This window comes from Geotrypetes seraphini, chromosome 3, assembly GCF_902459505.1.
Source record: "Geotrypetes seraphini chromosome 3, aGeoSer1.1, whole genome shotgun sequence".
NCBI lineage: Eukaryota > Metazoa > Chordata > Amphibia > Gymnophiona > Dermophiidae > Geotrypetes > Geotrypetes seraphini.
In genome coordinates this window covers 5,095,889-5,114,905 of record NC_047086.1, presented here as the reverse complement: position 1 = coordinate 5,114,905, position 19,017 = coordinate 5,095,889, and the positions used below count along the sequence as shown (strand labels likewise).

General features: G+C 44.1%; 1 protein-coding gene across 2 annotated transcripts in view; it reads left to right on the top strand.

The window, feature by feature from the left end:
- The window catches only part of AMD1 (adenosylmethionine decarboxylase 1), a 123,809-nt gene that overhangs the window by 38,156 nt on the left and 66,636 nt on the right, over positions 1-19,017 (top strand). For both annotated transcript variants that reach the window (XM_033936526.1, XM_033936527.1), the window contains exons 4-5: positions 10,324-10,426; positions 13,313-13,355. In XM_033936526.1, coding sequence (XP_033792417.1) covers positions 10,324-10,426; positions 13,313-13,355 — 146 coding nt within the window. The remainder of the gene's footprint in view (positions 1-10,323; positions 10,427-13,312; positions 13,356-19,017) is intronic.

Below are 19,017 nucleotides of genomic sequence, written 5' to 3'. Positions count from 1 at the left end.
CTAAATACGGTTCCTTCCTTCCTGCCGAAGGTGCTTCAGCTTTCTATGTTAATCAGGAAGTGTTTGCCTGTTTTTCAGCCTACTGGTTCCTGTACAGCTCAATTTCATAGGTTTCCCAGATTATAGAAGTGTGTGCACTGCCCTTGGTCAAAACCGCCTCCTCAATTTTAAAATCTTTAAAACGAGGGATGATATTCCATTGTTAGCTGTCAAGGATTTTGAGGACATACAAAAAGTGAATTTCAATGGGCTAATAGATTTGCTTGTCAGCTCATACTATTGCTTATCCCTGGATACAGTACAACTTAGCAAACACATAGAGATCAAATTGAGAACCTCTTTTGCATCAGAAGGGGAGGATATTTGTCTCCAGATTATCTATTTGAGATTGGGTGACATTGGGTAATCTAATGTCCTATAAGTATATGTAACATTTTTGTCAAATTTGGAGAAGCGAACGCCCTGGAAAATTTATTTAATTCATTTATTCATTTTCTATCCTGTTGTCCTGGAAGAGCTCAGAACAGGTTACAGGTTAAACATACATAATTTCAGTACAAGATTACAATACACGTTTTTATCCTACCTAGGCACATATTAGGGGTCTTGTATTAATATACATAATAATATACAGTTTACCATTTGCTATAGTTATCCTTAAAGTACACGTTTTATCCTAATTTTGACATATGGACAGTTTACAGGTTAGATTTGCCATAGTTACAATTCAAGATTTTACAATGTAAGTTTTCTTTACATGAGACATACTGGTTCAGGTACCAATATACAATTCTTTGTAGTCCATGGGTCAATGGCAAGGAGTTAGATTAAGAGGTATGTTTTTATTGCCATTCTAAAGTTTGAGTCCTAGAAGAGATCTTATCTGTGGTGGCATTTGATTCCAGTGGCTCTGAATGAAGTGGGAGTAGGACCGTCGTTTGACGGTTTGCCATTGAAGGGCACAACCAGGAGCATTTTGAGGTGTATTTTATCCTGGGAGCGGAGGGACCGGTTAGGCACATATGGAGGAAATTTAGCCATTACGTAGCCCGGCGCCATGTGTAAGGATTTGAGCGCTAGCATCAGGCCCTTGATGCAACGTTTGGCTACAGGCAGCCAGTGAGCCAACCCTAGAGCCTGGGAGACAGGGTCGCGGGCATGGAGGTTTTTAGAAGTCTGATCACCATGTTTTGAACACACTGGAGCCATTGTACATTTTTTGCTGTTAGACCATTGAATAGCGCATTGCAGTAATCTATGCGGGAGAGTACTAAGGCATAGAGCAGTTGGGCAAAGTCAGACTCTGAAAAGTAGTTCCTTATTTTTTGGAGTTGCAGATAGTAAAATGAGTTACCACCTGCGAGATGGTCGGAAAGCGACAGGTTGCGGTCAAGGAATATTCCTAGACTGCACCCTTGGTCTTTCTTAATTAGTCGTGTCCCAGCACAACGAGGGATGGGCACAGTTGCAGATCGAAAGGACTTCCGTCTTGGAGGCATTTAGGTGTAGTCTATTAATGGACATCTAGGTTTTGATTTCCACAAGGCAGTTTAGGAGTTTCGCAATCTGGGCGTCATGGGCTTCTCCTAGTGGTATGTACAGTTGGATAAAAACGAAAGGAAATCCATCAGGAACTGCAGTGAAAATGCGTCAAACTGCAGACAAAATGTACAAGATGCAGGCTATGTTTATTATATCAAATGTAGATGTGGTTAATGTTACCATCAAAGAAGAGACAAGTTAATCTAATCATGTATTTTTTAATAACTTATGGGCAGACTGGATGGACCATTCAGGTCTTTATCTGCCGTCATTTACTATGTATGTTACCCTTCAAACAAACCTAAGGACCTGACATGGTCTGTTTCAGTAAACACGCCTTCTTCAGGGGTCCAGGATTGATATGGTTTGAATTAAACCGCAATAAAAATGATAGTAAACAAAAGCCTGTGAGAACTCTAGAAAAATGCGCATCAACACACTTGGCAAAAATCTTCCAAAGTGAAAATCTTTGCTATCACAGTATTTGAGAGAGGAGATCCTTTGTTTTTATTATGTTGATTTGTTCTAATGATCCTGTTCCAGAGTTTTTTACTTTGGGATGGGGACATCCTTTATTTTACAGTTGTGGCCTTATTACTGTATTGGGTACTTTCTCTATCATCTTGGGTTAGGCTGGGAACCTGAGATGCTTTTCTACCTCTAGCAAACTTGCATATAGTTCATAACTCGCCATTTATGTCCTTAACACATTCAATGAGAATATATCGTGGAATGTCTCAGGTATAACCTCTCCTATTAAGAGAACAAAAATTCTGAATCAAAATATAAGACGGACATTCTGTCTGCAGGAAACCCGCTTGACTGATATAGAACATTTCAAATTAGGCAGAACTTAGGTGGGAGCAGTAAATGTGGCTTCTGCACCACAGAAACGAGCGGGCGTCGCCATACTAATTCATAAATCCTTGCCTTACACAGCCCATATACTAGTGACCCCCCAGGGGCGTTATTTGTTGCTTCATTTGACGGTGGGTACTTATTCGTTCTATCTTCTGAATGTATATGCATCCAGTGAGAAGGGGAGCAGGAAGCGGTTGTTCACTGCTCTGAGAGGAGGCAGGCAGCGTCGGTGCTGAGCACCGAAGGAAGTAGTTAGGAGGACAGCAGGCTCGGGGTAGCGGCGAGAGTTCACTCCGCCCCCCCCACGCGTCACAGGCAGCGCCGGACTCCCCCTTAAAGGGGAAGAGCCAGCGCGGCACATGCGGTGCCGAAGAGAGAGTTGAGAAGGGGAGCAGGAAGCGGTTGTTCACTGCTCTGAGAGGAGGCAGGCAGCGTCGGTGCCGAGCACCGAAGGAAGTAGTTAGGAGGACAGCAGGCTCGGGGTAGCGGCGAGAGTTCGCTCCGCCTCCCCCCCACGCGTCACAGGCAGCGCCGGACTCCCCCTTAAAGGGGAGGCGCCAGCGGTGCCCAGCTGTTCGGTGCGCGGCGAAGGCGCTCGCCTTAGCGAGAGCGCCTTTGCGAAGGGCCTCAAGAAGGGCCAAGTTACTACACCCAGGAGCACCAGGGAAAGACTGAAGGGTACAGAAGAAGCAGGCGCAGAAGGAACGAACACACACAAGCAACAGTAAGGTAAGGTAGAACAAACACAGCACACACAAGAAGTAGGCAGTAAGGCAAGAAGAACACACACCAGCAACAGTAAGGTAGAACAAACACAGCACACACAAGAAGTAGGCAGTAAGGCAAGAAGCAAGTGCAGAAAGAAGCAGGCTCACAAGGAACAAACGCACAAACAAAGTATAGTAAGGTAGAGCGAAGGCAACACACACAAGAAGGCGCAGAAGGAAGCAGGCACACAAGGAACACGTAGTCTTAAGTGTTATATTAAAGTAGGAACGACTATGGAAGCAGAGGGAAACCAGAAGATGAGCTTTCCAGTGTTCTGCACCAACTGTCATATGTATGACTACCTCCCCTCGGGGAGACAGTCGTATGTATGCGGTCGGTGTCAGGAGCTGGAAAGCTTGAAGAAGGAAGTCAAGCGACTAGAGGACAAGATACAGGAGCTAGAAGGACTTTACACCACGGAGGACCCAATCAGGACAACTGAAGACTTCATGAGCGAGAGGCACATCGAGGAGGAAGTCAGGGAACTCGAAATTCATTGAGGAGGCATACAGAAAGAGGGTGGAAGAGAACGAACTTCAGATGAAAGAAGAATTTATACCAACATCGAAGGGAGAGCAAGAAACAGAAGACCACAAAGAAGACACCGCCGGAGGAAAAACGCACGAAGGCAAGAAATTGACCAGTCGATGCCCAGAGGAAGAAAGAGAGAAGCATACCAAGGACATCGACCTGAGACCGAAGCGAACATTGAAGAAGGGAAAGTCAGCGATCCTAGTGGGGGACTCGATCCTGAGGCATGTGGACAGCCACATAGCAGGAGGGAGAGAGGACCGACTGGTGACCTGCCTCCCGGGAGCGAGAGCCAAGGACATCGTGGACAAAATTGGAAAGATCCTGGAAGGAGCGGAGACGGAAGAGACTACAGTAATGATCCACATCGGGACGAATGATGTCAGCAGGAGGGACTATAGAAGAAACACATTGATAGAACAGTTCAAGATTCTGGGAAGGAAGCTGAAGATGAGGACCCAGAAGATAGCGTTCTCAGAGATCCTACCGGTGCTGAGGGCAGATGTGAAAAGGCAAGAGGAACTATAATCAATAAATGCATGGATGAGGAGATGGTGTGAGGAAGAAGGATTCCACTTCGCGAGGAACTGGACGACGTTCTGGGGCAAGAGCAAGCTCTACAGGAGAGATGGACTGCACCTGAGCGCAGCGGGAACTAGACTTCTAGCAAACAACATCAAGAGAGGAATAGAACAGGCTTTAAACTAACAAGAAGGGGAAAGCCGACAGTCGACCAAGCGTCGATGATTCGGAAAAAGGTATCTTGTGAAGATACTAAGGAGAAAAAAGGCTGGGATGAAACAAGGGGCAAATTACAGGAGTCGACTAACAAAGGAGAGGAGATTAGAAAGATCATAACCAAAGAGAAGAATCTAATGACCGAAGCACAGGGAAAGGAAATGAAGGCAACAAAATTCCAGGAGCTAAATTGCATATATACTAATGCAAGGAGCCTAAGAAACAAAATGGGAGAATTAGAAGCCATGGCCATTGCAGAGAACATAGACATCATTGGAATCTCCGAAACATGGTGGAATGAGGAAAGCAGATGGGATACAGCACTGCCGGGGTACAAACTCTATCGCCAAGACAGATTAGGACAGAAAGGCGGTGGAATAGCACTATACATAAAAGAAAGCATACAATCGACAAGAATGGACACAGCAGAGACGGCCAACAAGCTAGAATCGCTATGGGTTAAAATACCAGGAAGGAAAGGGCCTGAAATAAAGATAGGTCTATACTATCGTCCACCTGGACAAACCAGAGAAATCGATGAAGAAATGGAAGCCGAGATGAAGCGAGAATGCAAAAGCGGTAACACAGTTATTATGGGAGACTTCAACTACCCTGGGATAGACTGGAGTCTTGAAAGCTCAAGATGCGCTAGGGAGGCAGACTTTCTGGAGGCTGTACAAGATTGCTTCATGGAGCAGCTAGTTAGAGAACCGATGAGAGGAAATGCCACTCTGGATCTAATCCTAAATGGGCTAAGGGGACCTGCAAAGGAAGTGGAAGTAGTGGGACCATTGGGAAACAGCGATCATAATATGATCAAGTTCAAGGTGGAAATAGGAATACTGAAAGGAAAGAGAACCATAGCGACAACTTATAACTTCAGGAACGGAAACTACGAAGCAATGAGAGGAATGGTAAAGAAGAAACTTAGGAACACTTCCAAAAAATGGAATACGGTAGAACATGCCTGGTCCTTTTTCAAGAATACAGTGAGCGAGGCGCAAAATCTGTATATCCCCAAATTCAGAAAAGGGTGCAACAAGAGTCGAACAAAAGACCCGGCGTAGATAACTAAAATAGTGAAGGAAGCGATAGGCAATAAGAAACTCATTCAGAAAATGGAAGAAGGACAAATCTGAGGGAAACTGGAAAGATCACAGAAAGTATCAAAAAGAATGTCACCGTGTGGTTCGAAAAGCCAAAAAAGAGTATGAAGAGAGGCTAGCCAGGGAAGCACGAAATTTCAAGCCGTTCTTTAGATATATTAAAGGGAAACAGCCGGCTAGGGAGGAGGTGGGACCACTGGACGACGGAGACCGGAAGGGAACGGTGAAGGAAGAGAAAGAGGTTGCAGAAAGACTTAACATGTTCTTTTCATCGGTATTTACAAGCGAAGACACAACCAACATACCGGAACCTGAACAAATCTTCAAGGGAAATCAAGCACAAAAGTTAACACCCATGGAAGTGAGCCTTGATGAGGTGCGCAGGCAGATAGAAAAACTAAAAACTGACAAATCGCCGGGTCCGGATGGAATCCATCCAAGGGTTCTGAAGGAACTAAAGGAGGAAATAGCGGAACTACTGCAGCAAATTTGCAACCTATCTCTGAAAACAGGTGTGTTTCCGGAGGATTGGAAGATAGCCAACGTTACGCCCATCTTTAAAAAGGGATCAAGAGGGGACCCGGGAAACTACAGACCAGTGAGTCTGACCTCGGTTCCGGGGAAAATGGCGGAAGCACTGATAAAAGAAAACATCGATGAACATTTTGAAAGAAACGAACTTCTGAAAACCAGCCAACATGGTTTCTGCAGGGGAAGATCGTGCCTGACTAACTTACTGCACTTCTTCGAAGGAATTAACAAACAAATGGACAGAGGAGACCCCATAGACATCATATACCTAGATTTCCAGAAAGCCTTTGACAAGGTGCCTCATGAACGTCTACTCCGGAAACTGAAGAACCATGGGGTGGACGGAGACGTGCATAGATGGATCAGAAACTGGTTAGAAGGTAGGAAACAGAGGGTAGGGGTGAAGGGCCACTACTCAGACTGGAGAAAGGTCACGAGTGGTGTTCCGCAGGGCTCGGTGCTCAGGCCACTGCTTTTTAACATATTCATAAATGATCTAGAAACAGGGACAAAGTGTGAGATAATAAAATTTGCGGAAGACACCAAACTATTTAGTAGAACTCGGACAAAGGAGGACTGCGAAGAATTGCAAAGAGACTTGGACAAACTAAGGGAATGGGCAGAGAGATGGCAGATGAAATTCAATGTTGGGAAGTGTAAAGTATTGCATGTGGGAAGCAAAAACTCGAGGTATAATTATGCGATGGAAGGGATGTTTTTGAATGAGAGTACCCAAGAAAGGGACTTGGGGGTGATGGTGGACATGACAATGAAGCCGACAGCACAGTGCGCAGCTACCGCTAAGAGAGCGAATAGAATGCTAGGTATAATCAAGAAAGGTATTACAACCAGAACGAAAGAAGTTATCCTGCCGCTGTATCGGGCAACGGTGCGTCCACATCTTGAGTACTGCGTCCAGTATTGGTCACCGTACCTTAAGAAGGATATGGCATTGCTCGAGAGAGTTCAGAGGAGAGCGACACGACTGATTAAGGGGATGGAAAGCCTTTCATACGCTGAGAGATTGGAAAAACTGGGACTCTTTTCCCTAGAAAAGAGAAGATTAAGAGGGGATATGATAGACTTACAAGATCATGAAGGGCATAGAGAGAGTAGAGAGGGACAGATTCTTCAAACTTTCAGAAAATAAAAAATCAAGAGGGCATTCGGAAAAGTTGAAAGGAGACAAATTCAAAACTAATGCTAGGAAGTTCTTCTTTACACAACGTGTGGTGGACACCTGGAATACAATTCCAGAGGAAGTTATAGGGCAGAGTACAGTACTGGGATTTAAGAAAGGTTTGGACAAATTCCTGCTGGAAAAGGGGATAGAGGGGTATAGATAGAAATTTACTGCACAGGTCCTGGACCTGTTGGGCCACCGCGTGAGCGGACTGCTGGGCACGATGGACCTCGGGTCTGACCCAGCGGAGGCATTTCTTATGTTATGTTCAGTGTGTATGATCATTTCTTTTAGAGTCTAACTGCGTTGCTGCTGGAGCGGGTGGCAGATCCAGTGTTTTTGGCGGGGGACTATAATCAGGTTTTAGACCCGAGTTGACTGCTCCACTCCTGGGATATCCCTGGGGTGTTCGGATGCGAGGCATTCCATATCTTTGTGCAGCATTGGATTTGGTTGACCCCTGCTGTCTGCTTCATACTACTGAATGCATTGCATGCATCTGTTGCGTGCACATGGAATGCTTTCTAGAATTGATTATATTCTTACTACCAGACATTCCTTTCTAAATGTTGATTTAGAGGTCATCGGCCCCTCCATTATATCAGATCATTCGTTGATTTGGGTGGACATGAATGAGCTCTGGTCTGAGAGGCCCGTCCCGTTGGTGTTTTCCTAGCTACTTGTTTCAAGATGACCATTTTAAAACATTTTTGCAAACTAAATGGGAAGAGTATTTGGAATTTAATGGTGAACATCGTCCTAACTCTGACTTGTTCTGGAATACTGCTAAAGTTGTTCTTCTGGGGATTGTATTGCTTATGTTATAGCCCGAAATAGATGATTGGCTAGGGGAATTCTCTGTTTAGAACAAGACTTGGCGGCAGCTAAATGCCAGTATAATATTAATCCGTCTTCTGCTGCAAAGGAAAATTTATTTTCCATTGAGACAGCCCTCAATTCTTTCATACATGAACGTACGGTCAAGATGTTGTTTTACCAGAAGTTTAAATATCATCGCTATGGGAACCAATCAGGAAAGTTACTCGCTCATTTAACAAAACAGGCGAAAGGCCAGAGATTTGTTTTGGATCTAAAAGATGGCCTGGGGAGGCTACAGCATACTACAGATCAGATAGCAGAAATTTTTCTGAACCATTTAAAAAATATCTATGGGAGAAGGGACTTGGTGCAGGTCCGCGTCCAGGACTATATTGAAGGTTCTGGTCTACCTACTTTGACAGACTGGGATATTGAGTCTCTGAACACACCTATTACCATTAGAGAATTACAGAGGGCTATCCAGGTCCAGAGGAATTACTCTGTCCCTGGACCGGATGACTTTACTGCTGAATTTTACAAGTTGCTGTCCTCTCAGATTGACCGCCCTTATGAGATTATTATATACAAGTTATAGATGAGGGGGAATTCCCTAGGGGGGGCCAATGAAGCTTTGATTACTGACTCTAAAACCGGGTAAAGAGGCGACCACCCCAAGTCCTATCACCCTATTTCGCTCCTAAACGTTTATCAAAAAGTTGGCCAAAATTCTTGCTGACCAACTTTCCTCCATTCTTCCGAGACTCATTGGGTCAGAACAGGTGAGTTCGTGAAGGGCAGCCAGGCTGTACATAATGTCTGTAAGGCAGTTCTCGCTCTTGCTTATGCACACTCAAGATTTGTCATTGTTGCTACTTAGCTTAGATGCAGTGCGTGCCTTTGATCAGGTGGAATGGACATATTTGTTCGGGGTGCTGGACTACAGTCAAACCTCGGTTTGCGAGTGTTTTGCAAGACGAGCAACACATTAAAATCAAGGGACCAAACACGTCCATGTTTCGGAAAACACACCATCAGGGGTCCGGAAAATCCAAAGGTAAATTGGAACCGCCAAAAAACTGTAGCCTGTAGAAAAAACGAGTGCCGAAGGGCAATCAGTATGTAGGTTGCTGATTGCCTTTCGGCATTCATTTTTTCTACAGTTTTTTGGCGGTTCCAATTTACCTTTGGATTTTCCGGACCCCTGATGAAGTGTTTTCTGAAACACGGACTGTGTTGGGTCCCTTGATTTTAACGTGTTGCTTTTAACCGCTTTTGATTCAATAAACTTAGCCTACTTCATTGTGAGGGTTTCTGCAGTTTTTCTTTGGTAAGCAAATGTGAAATGCATCAGATTTGGACTTCCCAGGATGGATAGCCCTCTGTAATTATATGCCTGACTTCAGCTCCTAATCTTTGCAGCTACACCTTTTTTTATTTCTTTTCATTCAGTTTTCTATACCGTTCTCCCAAGAGAGCTCAGAACAGTTTACATGAACTTGTTCAGGTACTTCAAGCATTTTTCCCTGGGTTTACAATCTATCTAATGTACCTGGAGCAGTGGGCAATTAAATGACTTGCCCAGCGTGGATTTGAACCTACAACCTCAGGGTGCTGACGCTGTAGCTTTAACCACTACGCCACCCACATTTTCTTCATTTAAACTTAGTTGCCCTTTTGAAAGTTAAGTACTGCCAAGTAGGTGTACCTTAATGTCTCTGGTTATTCAATTGGCACCAAGTCCTGCACTCTATTAAGGACTAGATCTAAAAAAACAAACCCTGTTCCCTGTGCAGTTCCTGAACTGGCTGCTCCATCAGGCTGCACATAACTTTGTTAGAACTGTGAAGATAAATATGCAAAAGTAAGCATTGTTAACTTTTCCCAAAATGTTTTCCTCAAATGCATATGTGTACGTCAGAATTTTCAGGAATCTAATCTGTATAGCTTCTCACTTCAAATTTTAGTGTTGATTTGACTGTTTTTTAATACATTAGGTTTATTTCCTTGTTTACCACTGAGATTTGCATTTCAGATTGTGCAGACTATAAATCTAAATTTTTAAAAAAAGGAAACAGCAAATACTTGGATTGGTCCTGCTAAAACATTTCTGGCATAACTAATAGGTGTCTGAACAGGTGTCTCGTGCTGTAACTCCATAGAGGGCTGTTCTGCATGAATACCAAATGAGTTCTGCCTTTACTGCATGCAATTTAGTGGATAACGAGTTCTGATTTTTGTTTTCAGAACTTCTTTTATTCTCGCAAGAACTTCATGAAGCCATCTCACCAAGAGTACCCACACAGGAATTTCCAGGAAGAAGTTGAATTCCTCAATGAAATTTTCCCAAGTAAGTTGTGATTAATGTTTTTGACTATCGAGTATTAAATTTTGCTTCATTGCCACCTTATATGAAATGAGATGTGGAAGGATTGCATCTGATTCCTTGCTTTGCCCTGGAGCCTTTTTTTCTCTAGTGGAACTCTTCTCTTTGCAAACACTTATCCAACAGCTGAAGTTTGTATGTGAAGGATAGAGCAGCTGACCCCCCCCCCCCCCCCACACACACACACTTCTACCTCAAGTGACTTTACTTTGGCATCAGCTGATTTGATTATAATGCTCTAGCTTCCAATGGTCAACATAACTCCCTCATTCAAATTGGTCCTGGAATCCCAATATCAGGACAATGTCTACATAGTAACATAACCTAGTAAATAACGGCAGATAAAGACCCGAATGAGCCATCCAGTGTGCCCAAACATATTCTATAATTGAATGATTTAATTTAAATTGTTCTTTTTCTTAGATATTTCTTTGCCAGAAACCTAGAGCTCTGCCTGGTACTGTGCATCTGCTGGAGTCTCCAGCAAAACTCACTCCAGCTCATTTAAACCATCCCAGCCCAGCCCATCTTCAATTAAATGGTAATATATGGGACACAGACCGTGCAAGTCTGCCCAGTACTGACTGGCCTTAGTTCTTCAATATATACCATTCTGATTCGAGATCCTCTGTGTCCATCCCATGCTTTTTTGAACTCTGTCACCGTTTTCCTCTCCACCACCTTCCTCGGGAGTGCATTCCAGGCATCAACCATCTTCTCCATAAAGAATTTTCCTGACATTACTCTTGAATCTACCACTCCTCAACCTCAGATTATGCCCTCTGGTTTTACCATTTTCTTTTCTCTGGAAAATATTTTGTTCTATGTTAATACCTTAAGTATTTGAATGTCTGAATCATAACTCCCCTGTCCCTCCTTTCCTCTAGGGGTGTCAAAGTCCCTCCTCAAGGGCTGCAATCCAGTCGGGTTTTCAGGATTTCTGCAATGAATATGCATGAGATCTATTTGCATGCACTTCTTTCATTGTATGCTAATAGATCTCATGCATATTCATTGGGGAAATCCTGAAAACCCTTCAGGAGGAACTTTGACACCCCTGCTCTAGGGTATACGTATTCAGGGCTTCCAGTCTCTCCTCATGCGTCATTTGGCGCAAACCTCATACCATTTTCGTTGCCCTCGGGACCGCTTCATGTCTTATGTCCTTTGCCAGATATGGTCTCCAAAACTGAACACCAGGCCCACAGCTTTCCTCCCCGACGTCAATTCTGGTTTATCAAGTTTCAAGTTTATTATGATATTTGATTAATCGCCTATTCCGAGTTCTAAGTGATGTATAAAATGATAAAAATTACAAATTAGAGGAAGACAAACTTAAGACATGTACCATAACTACTAAAACATAATAATAAATCTAATTACACATACAATGACAAAGAACAAAGGGAAAATTAGGGGTGAAATACAATCTGGTTATAAAGTAGTACAATTAGGGTTAAAAACAATCAGAATAGTTTTAAAATGGTTTGAGAGCCAAAAGCAATTCAGTTATTGAAGAAGTTCCGGGACAGCCAGGCAGCAACTGGCTGGCCCGTAACTTCCTCCAAGTTCAGGATTGATGTTAGGGAGGAAGGCTGTGGGCCCGGCGCTTGTATGCACCTGGCCTGGTGTCGGGGAAGCAGGGAGAACACAATGCAAAGGCAACGCAAGTCGATTGACTTGAGTTGCCTTTGCAATCTCCTGCAGTAGAAAGGAAAAAGGTGGTAGTTTTCCTTGAGACAGCTCTAGTGGCGAAATGTGGTCGTGTCTGCTTTTCTATTCCCTCCCTGATGCAATTACAAAACTAAGTTTTTTTGCTTACTAATATTATCTATGCTATTTGAATAATTTAAATAAGATAATTTAATACTCTGAAGATTACCAGGATTACTATGAATTTTGAGCACGTTTCTGCACTTTAAAATTTTCAAAAAAATGGACTAATGTTAAGACACTATAGAACACATTACAGGGGTTCAAGGAAGGTTTAGGTAGGTTCCTAAAGTATAAGGGGATTGAGGGGTACAGATAGAAGTAAAGGTAGGTTATAGAAATGCTCAGAAACCACTTCACAGGTCATGGACCTGATGGGCCACCGCGGGAGCGGACCGCTGGGCGCGATGGACCTCTGGTCTGACCCAGTGGAGGCAACTTCTTATGTTCTTAACAGCGTTTCAGCTACCTTCTATCAAAGTGTTATTCCTGAAGTCCTACAAAAAATTGCTTCTATCAGTGATTTTACTTGTTAACATCTCTACATAAGCAATGTATATTTAGTTCCAATTTTTTGTGCTTAACTAGAATTTTTCAAAAATTCATCTAGTGCCTTTAGCTCAGTGGTCTCAAACTCGTGGCCCAGGGGCCACATGAGGCCCGCCAGGTACTATTTTGAGGCCCTTTATGTTTATCATAATCACAAAAGTAAAAAAAGTTTCTTCATCATATGTCTCTTTAGTTATAAATGACAATATTATTATTAAGACTTTTCCAAAAGGAAAGATTTATAAACTATAAAGAGTTTTATCTCATGCAAAATTGTCATTTCTTTAAGACATTAACTCTTTTTCTGAGGCCCTACAAGTCCAAAATGTGGCCCTGCAAAGGGTTTGAATTTGAGACCACTGCTTTAGCTCTACATGGTTAAACACTGTCATTGCATTAAATCAGAGGGATAGAATCAGTTACTGGTAAATGAAGATTTGTTCTACTTTGATCTTACAATTCTATTGGAAGAAATTACTGGGCTTACAAAAATTCAGTTGTAGATAATTCATAGTTCATACTGCCATCCAATATATTCAAGATATCTTTAAACATTCTAATATAACATTTTTATATTTTCCAAAACAGATGGAGCAGCTTATTGTATGGGTCGCATGAATTCTGATTGCTGGTAAGTTGTTTTTACTATAAGCTAATTGACCTAGGAAAACACTTTCATTTAAATGAGGATCTTTATTGTACATCCCCACTCTATTCCTGAACTTTAGGGTAGTCAATCACTTCTCACGAGAACTCTTGTAGAAGACTTCATTTGCATACTTTTGCTCCTCTTATCTGGGCTGCTTTCCAATTTCTCAGTTGTCTTCCTACAAGTGAGACAATAGGAGCTTGTCATTTCTGTTTGTGTTCATTTTTCATTTAATTCAGTTTTTCTCTATTTTGTGAACCTTTAATTTTCATGTTGTAGTAAATGGCTGGTGCCACACGACTGGTACCACCACTTTGAGATCTAGCAATCTTTGTAGCATCTGGCGAAAGGTTGACTCTTTCCATGCCGCCTGACAAGGAGAAGTGAGGGAAACTCAAGAGCATAACCTTCCCAAATTACCTCCAGGACCCACTGATCATTGTGACCCCAGCCCACCCCTGGTAAAAAGTCATTGGGTGGGACGGACAGCAGAGGAATCGCATTCCCCCCCCCCCCCCCCCCCCCGAAAGGACTGCATGTGCTGAAAGAATCGGCCCCAGGGAGACCCAGAGGCAGGAAAAGAAGCAGCCCCTCAACCAGGGTGATATCTGCAGAAATTACACTCGCGCTCCATGATATTCTACAAGAGACTTTCTATAAGAACCTCGACTCCTCTTCATTCCGGTGGCTCCTAAAAAAACTGAACTTTGTAAAGGGTGGTTCCTATTCCAGTTTTTGCTAAACTACAGCTCCTTCATGAATCTTTAGTGGTTGAATCCACTCTAAAGAAATTGTCGGGGGCTAGTGTCTATGCATCTGTACCTCCTGGCAGAGAAGGTAGAGCAATGGACAAGTTTGGTAAGCGTCTTTACCAGAATGCAATGTTGACCAACAGAACTGGTAGTTATAATTTCCATTTTTTGTTTTACTTGAAATAATTGGTCAAACTTGCATCTTTTCAAAAGTATATTCCATCTCATAAGCAATCGAGATTCTAACAACTCATTGCTTCAACTTTTCAACTGCGGAAATATATGGTTTGCACTACAACACAATGAAACTACACATTGCACTAGAAACAGTGTCAAAATGGATGAGACCACAAATTAAAACTGAACCAAGACAAAACCAAATTCGTACTTCTAGAAAGAAACAAAACCCCAACCAGAGCAAACCTAGAAATAAACTCCATCACATTTCCCTTACAACCCAACCTAAAACTGCTGAGAATGATAGACAAAGGCTGCACCATGCAACTTCAAATCAGCAAAACGGTTCAGAAGGCATTTGCAACCATGCGCAACTTAAGACAAGTCCAAAAATACTTCAACAGTGAACAATTCAAACTCGTAGTACAAGCACTAATCCTAGGACTCCTGGACTACTGTAACATACTTTACCTGTCATGCCCCGCCAACATGTTAAAACAATTACAAACAGTCCAAAATATAGCCCTAAGACTAATATACTCACTGAAAAAATATGACCACATTACCTCAGCTTTCCAAGACTCACACTGGCTCACAGTACAAGCACGCATACAACACAAATTCTACTGCACCCTATTCAAAGCCCTAAATGGAAATGGACCAAGCTATTTGAACAACCACCTAATCTGTAAAAACACATCCAGACCAAGGAAAACTCAAGCACACTTTACCCACCTCCAATCAAAGGCATGCAAAGCAAAAAAATATGACTGTCTACTAGCCACCAGAGCAGCAAAAATAGACCACCACCTCTCAAATCTGCTGACCATGATGCCCAACTACAAAACATTCAGGAAAGAACTGAAAACCATACTATTCAAGAAATTTTGTCAAATGAACTAACTAAACCTCTCGACCATTCCCAGATCCCGACACATACTATAGCTATCAATCTTGTAATCTCCCTGGGAATGCCCAGGCTAATTTCTTGTTGTAAACTGCCTAAAACTGAAAGGTATTGGGATAGACGGCATCAATGTAATGTAACTTATGATACTTTTGAACTTGCATCATGAGCAACAGCCATGTCAGTGGCCATGAGGGCCTTGCCTGACTTACTGTTTCTGAACTTGATGTAAATCACCAGGACCGCTTGGCCAATGCTCCCTGTCCAGGAGATGAGCTTTTTGGTCCATCAATGGTACAACTACTCAAAAGCTATCCGCTCTTGAGACCAGATGGGGCACTTTGGTTAAACCAAAGAAGCCTCAACTGCCCCATACTTTCAATCCAGTTTCTTCGTACCGGTGCAGGTTTTCGGCTATGCCTGCTCTTGCTCTCAGCCTTGGAAGCAAAAACAGCAACCACGTCAGTAACCTTAATAGGCTGCTCAACGGAAACCCACACAGCCTTTTTGACAGTTCCCATTCTCCAATAGCTACCTCAGCTGATCGGAGGGTGGCATCAGCATTACGTAAATGGTTGGGAGTAGAGAGCTGAACGGGGACGACGGGAATCCCGCGGGACATGCGGGTTCCCCCTTCGGGTCACGGGGATCCCGTGGGGACGCCCCCTAGGGTCGTGGGAATCCCATGAGGACGCCCTCTAGGGTCACAGGGATTCCGTGGGGACATCTCCGAGGGTAGCGGGGTTCCTGCGGGGCTGGATGTACTAAGTCGCGCAGCTTTTCTCCCTACCTGCTCTGCTTGCAGCACAGAGCCGAACGGAAGTCTTCCTGACGTCAGCGCTGACGTCAGAGGGGAGGGAGGGCTTAAACAAAGCCCTCCCTCCAATGTCAGCGCTGACGTCGGGAAGACTTCCGTTCAGCTCTGTGCTGCAGGCAGGGTAGGTAAGGAGGAATAGCCTCGCGGCTCAAGTGGCTACCAAGGGAGGGGGGCGGTCCGCCCCGCCCCGGGTGCAGCACAGCCGGCCAGGTCCCCTTACTTTTGTGGCGCCCCGACCGACCGACCGACAACAGCCCTGGTCCGAAAAACCTCCCTGCCCTTAATCGCGATTCTAAATTACCTTCTTACAGCAGCTGTAAGAAGGAAATTTAGATTCGCGGTTAAGGGCAGGGAGGTTTGTTAGACCGGGGCTGTTGTCGGTCGGTCGGGGAAGCGCCACAAAAGTAAGGGGACCTGGCCGGCTGTGCTGCACCTGGGGCGGGAGAGAAGGAAGGGGAAGAAGGACGCTGAAAGAACTGGGGAAGACAAAGGGGTGGAGAAGGACGCTGAAAGGCCATGGTGAAGACGGGGGGGGGGGAGGACACTGAAAGCATTTGTGGAAGACAGAAGGGGGAGAAGGACGCTGACAGGACATGGGGAAGACGGGGGGGGGGAAGAAGGACGCTGAAAGCACATGGGGAAGACAAAGGGGTAGAGAAGGACGCTGAAAGGACATGGGGAAGATGGGGGGGGGGGTGGAGAAGGACGCTGAAAGGCCATGGGGAAGACGGGGGTGGAGAAGGACACTGAAAGGCCATGGGGAAGACAGAGGGGAGAGAAGGACGCTGAAAGGAAATGGGGAAGAGAGAGTGGGGAGAAGACGCTGGCAGGGAAGAAGACAGAGATGCCAGACTATGGGAGGAGCGGAGGGAAGAAGATGGGTGCCAGACCAATTTGGAAGGGGGGAAAAAGGGAGAGGCACAGTAACAGAGCAAATAGAAGACGCAGAAGGAAGAGAGACAGTGGATGGAAGTAACTGAATGAGAACATGAGGAAAGCAGAAACCAGGCAACAAAGGTAGGAAAAGAATTCTATTTATTTTTTTCTTTTTTTTTTTGCTTCAGGATAAAGTAGTATATTAGTTGTGTTGATAAAAATTTATAAACAAAAGAGGCTCTGGTAGAAACCCGTTTACAAAGTATGTATTCTTCCCAATTAATATTTCCAAATTAATAGTCTTTTTGCTTATTTGTAAATGGGTTTCTACCAGAGCCTTTAATTCAGTAGCATAATTAAATGAAATAACTATTTCTGAAGTTTATAGGGACGGGCGGGGACGGAGGGGATTCCTCACGGGGACGGGCGGAGATGGAGGAGATTCCTCGCGGGGACGGGTGGGGACGGAGGGATTCCTCACGGAGACGGGTGGGATTTCTGTCCCCGCGCAACTCTCTAGTTGGGAGCTCATCGCAGATCTCTGGTGTCTAGACATCATTTGTCAAAGGTATGCTCTCCATTTTCATACCCTACCTCTGGATCATCCTCCAAGAGAGTATTTCGGAGATTTAATCCCACTTACTTAGTGCTATCGAAGAGGTTCCTTTAAATCAGCATAGTCGGGGATTCTACTCCTGGTATTTTTTAATCCCAAAAAAGACCAGAGGTATACGACCCATTTTGGATCTCAGGTCTCAACAAATTTCTAGTCAAGAGAAATTCCAGATGTTCTCCCTTGTCTTTTATCCACTTCTGGATCAGAATGATTGACTATGCTCTCTGTATCTCAAAGAAGCCTACACGCATATTCCAATTCATCAGGCTTCCTGCAAGTACCTTTTGGTTTCAGGTGCATGGACGTCATTACTAATGCAAGGTTCTTCCTTTCAGCCTGACATCTTCTCCCAGAGTCTTCACAAAGTGCCTGATTGTTGAGGCTGCATTTCTCCGATCCCAGGGTCTTCAAGTCTTTCCTTACCTGTATGATTGGTTGATCAAGGCTGTGTCATCTCAGGAGGTGGCTCTGGCAACATCATAGACTGTTGCCTTCCTACAAGTTTTGGGATTCGAAGTCAATTTCCCCAAATCTCACCTAATTCCAACTCAACATCTTCAGTTCATTGGGGCTATCCTCGATACTACTCTGAGGGCGTTTCTCCTTCCAGAGCGACTGAACACTCTTCTCATCCTCTATCAACAGATGTTGAAGGTGCACAACATCTCTGCAAGGCGCATGATGGTTCTCTTGGGTTACATGGCTTCCACAGTTCATGTAACCGCTAGCAAGGCTACATCTTCGCATTCCTCAGTGGGCCCTTGCTTCTCAGTGGTCTCAAGCAACAGATCGTCTCAACATTTCTGTCATCAATTCAGCAGTCGCTTCAATGGTGGATCTAATCTAATCTTCCATTTGAGTCGCACAAACCTATACAAGCTCAAGGCGACAGATCGAAGAGGAAAAAGGAGTATGGAAGGGGGCTCAGAAGGAAAGGAAGGGGCCTAGGAGGAGGGGATGATATACATAAGCTGAAACAGTTAGATGTCAGAGGTGTCTAGGTTTTTCCTGAATGCGGTATAGTTTGTCTCCTTCCTGATTGCTTCTGGGAGGTCACGCCAGGATTTTACACCCAGATAAGTTAGCATAGAGTAGAAGAGGGTAATCAAGGATCTGAAAGGGGTTATAGCTGAACTGCTTCAACTAATAGCCAATCTGTCGATCAAATCAGGAAGGATTCCAGAAGACTGGAAAGTGGCGAATATTACGTTGATCTTCAAGAAAGGTTCAAGGGGAGATCTGGGAAACTACAGACCTGCGAGTCTGACCTCGGTACCGGGAAAGATGGTAGAGGCGCTGATAAAGGACCGTGTCATTGATCACTTTGAACACAATCTGATGAGGACCAGCCAGTACGGCTTTAGCAAAGGAAGATCTTGCTTGATGAACTTACTGCACTTTGAGGGAGTCAACGGGCAGATAGACGAAGTTGACCCAGTCGATATTGTATATCTGGATTTTCAAAAGGCGTTAAAGAAGGTCCCACATGAATGACTAAT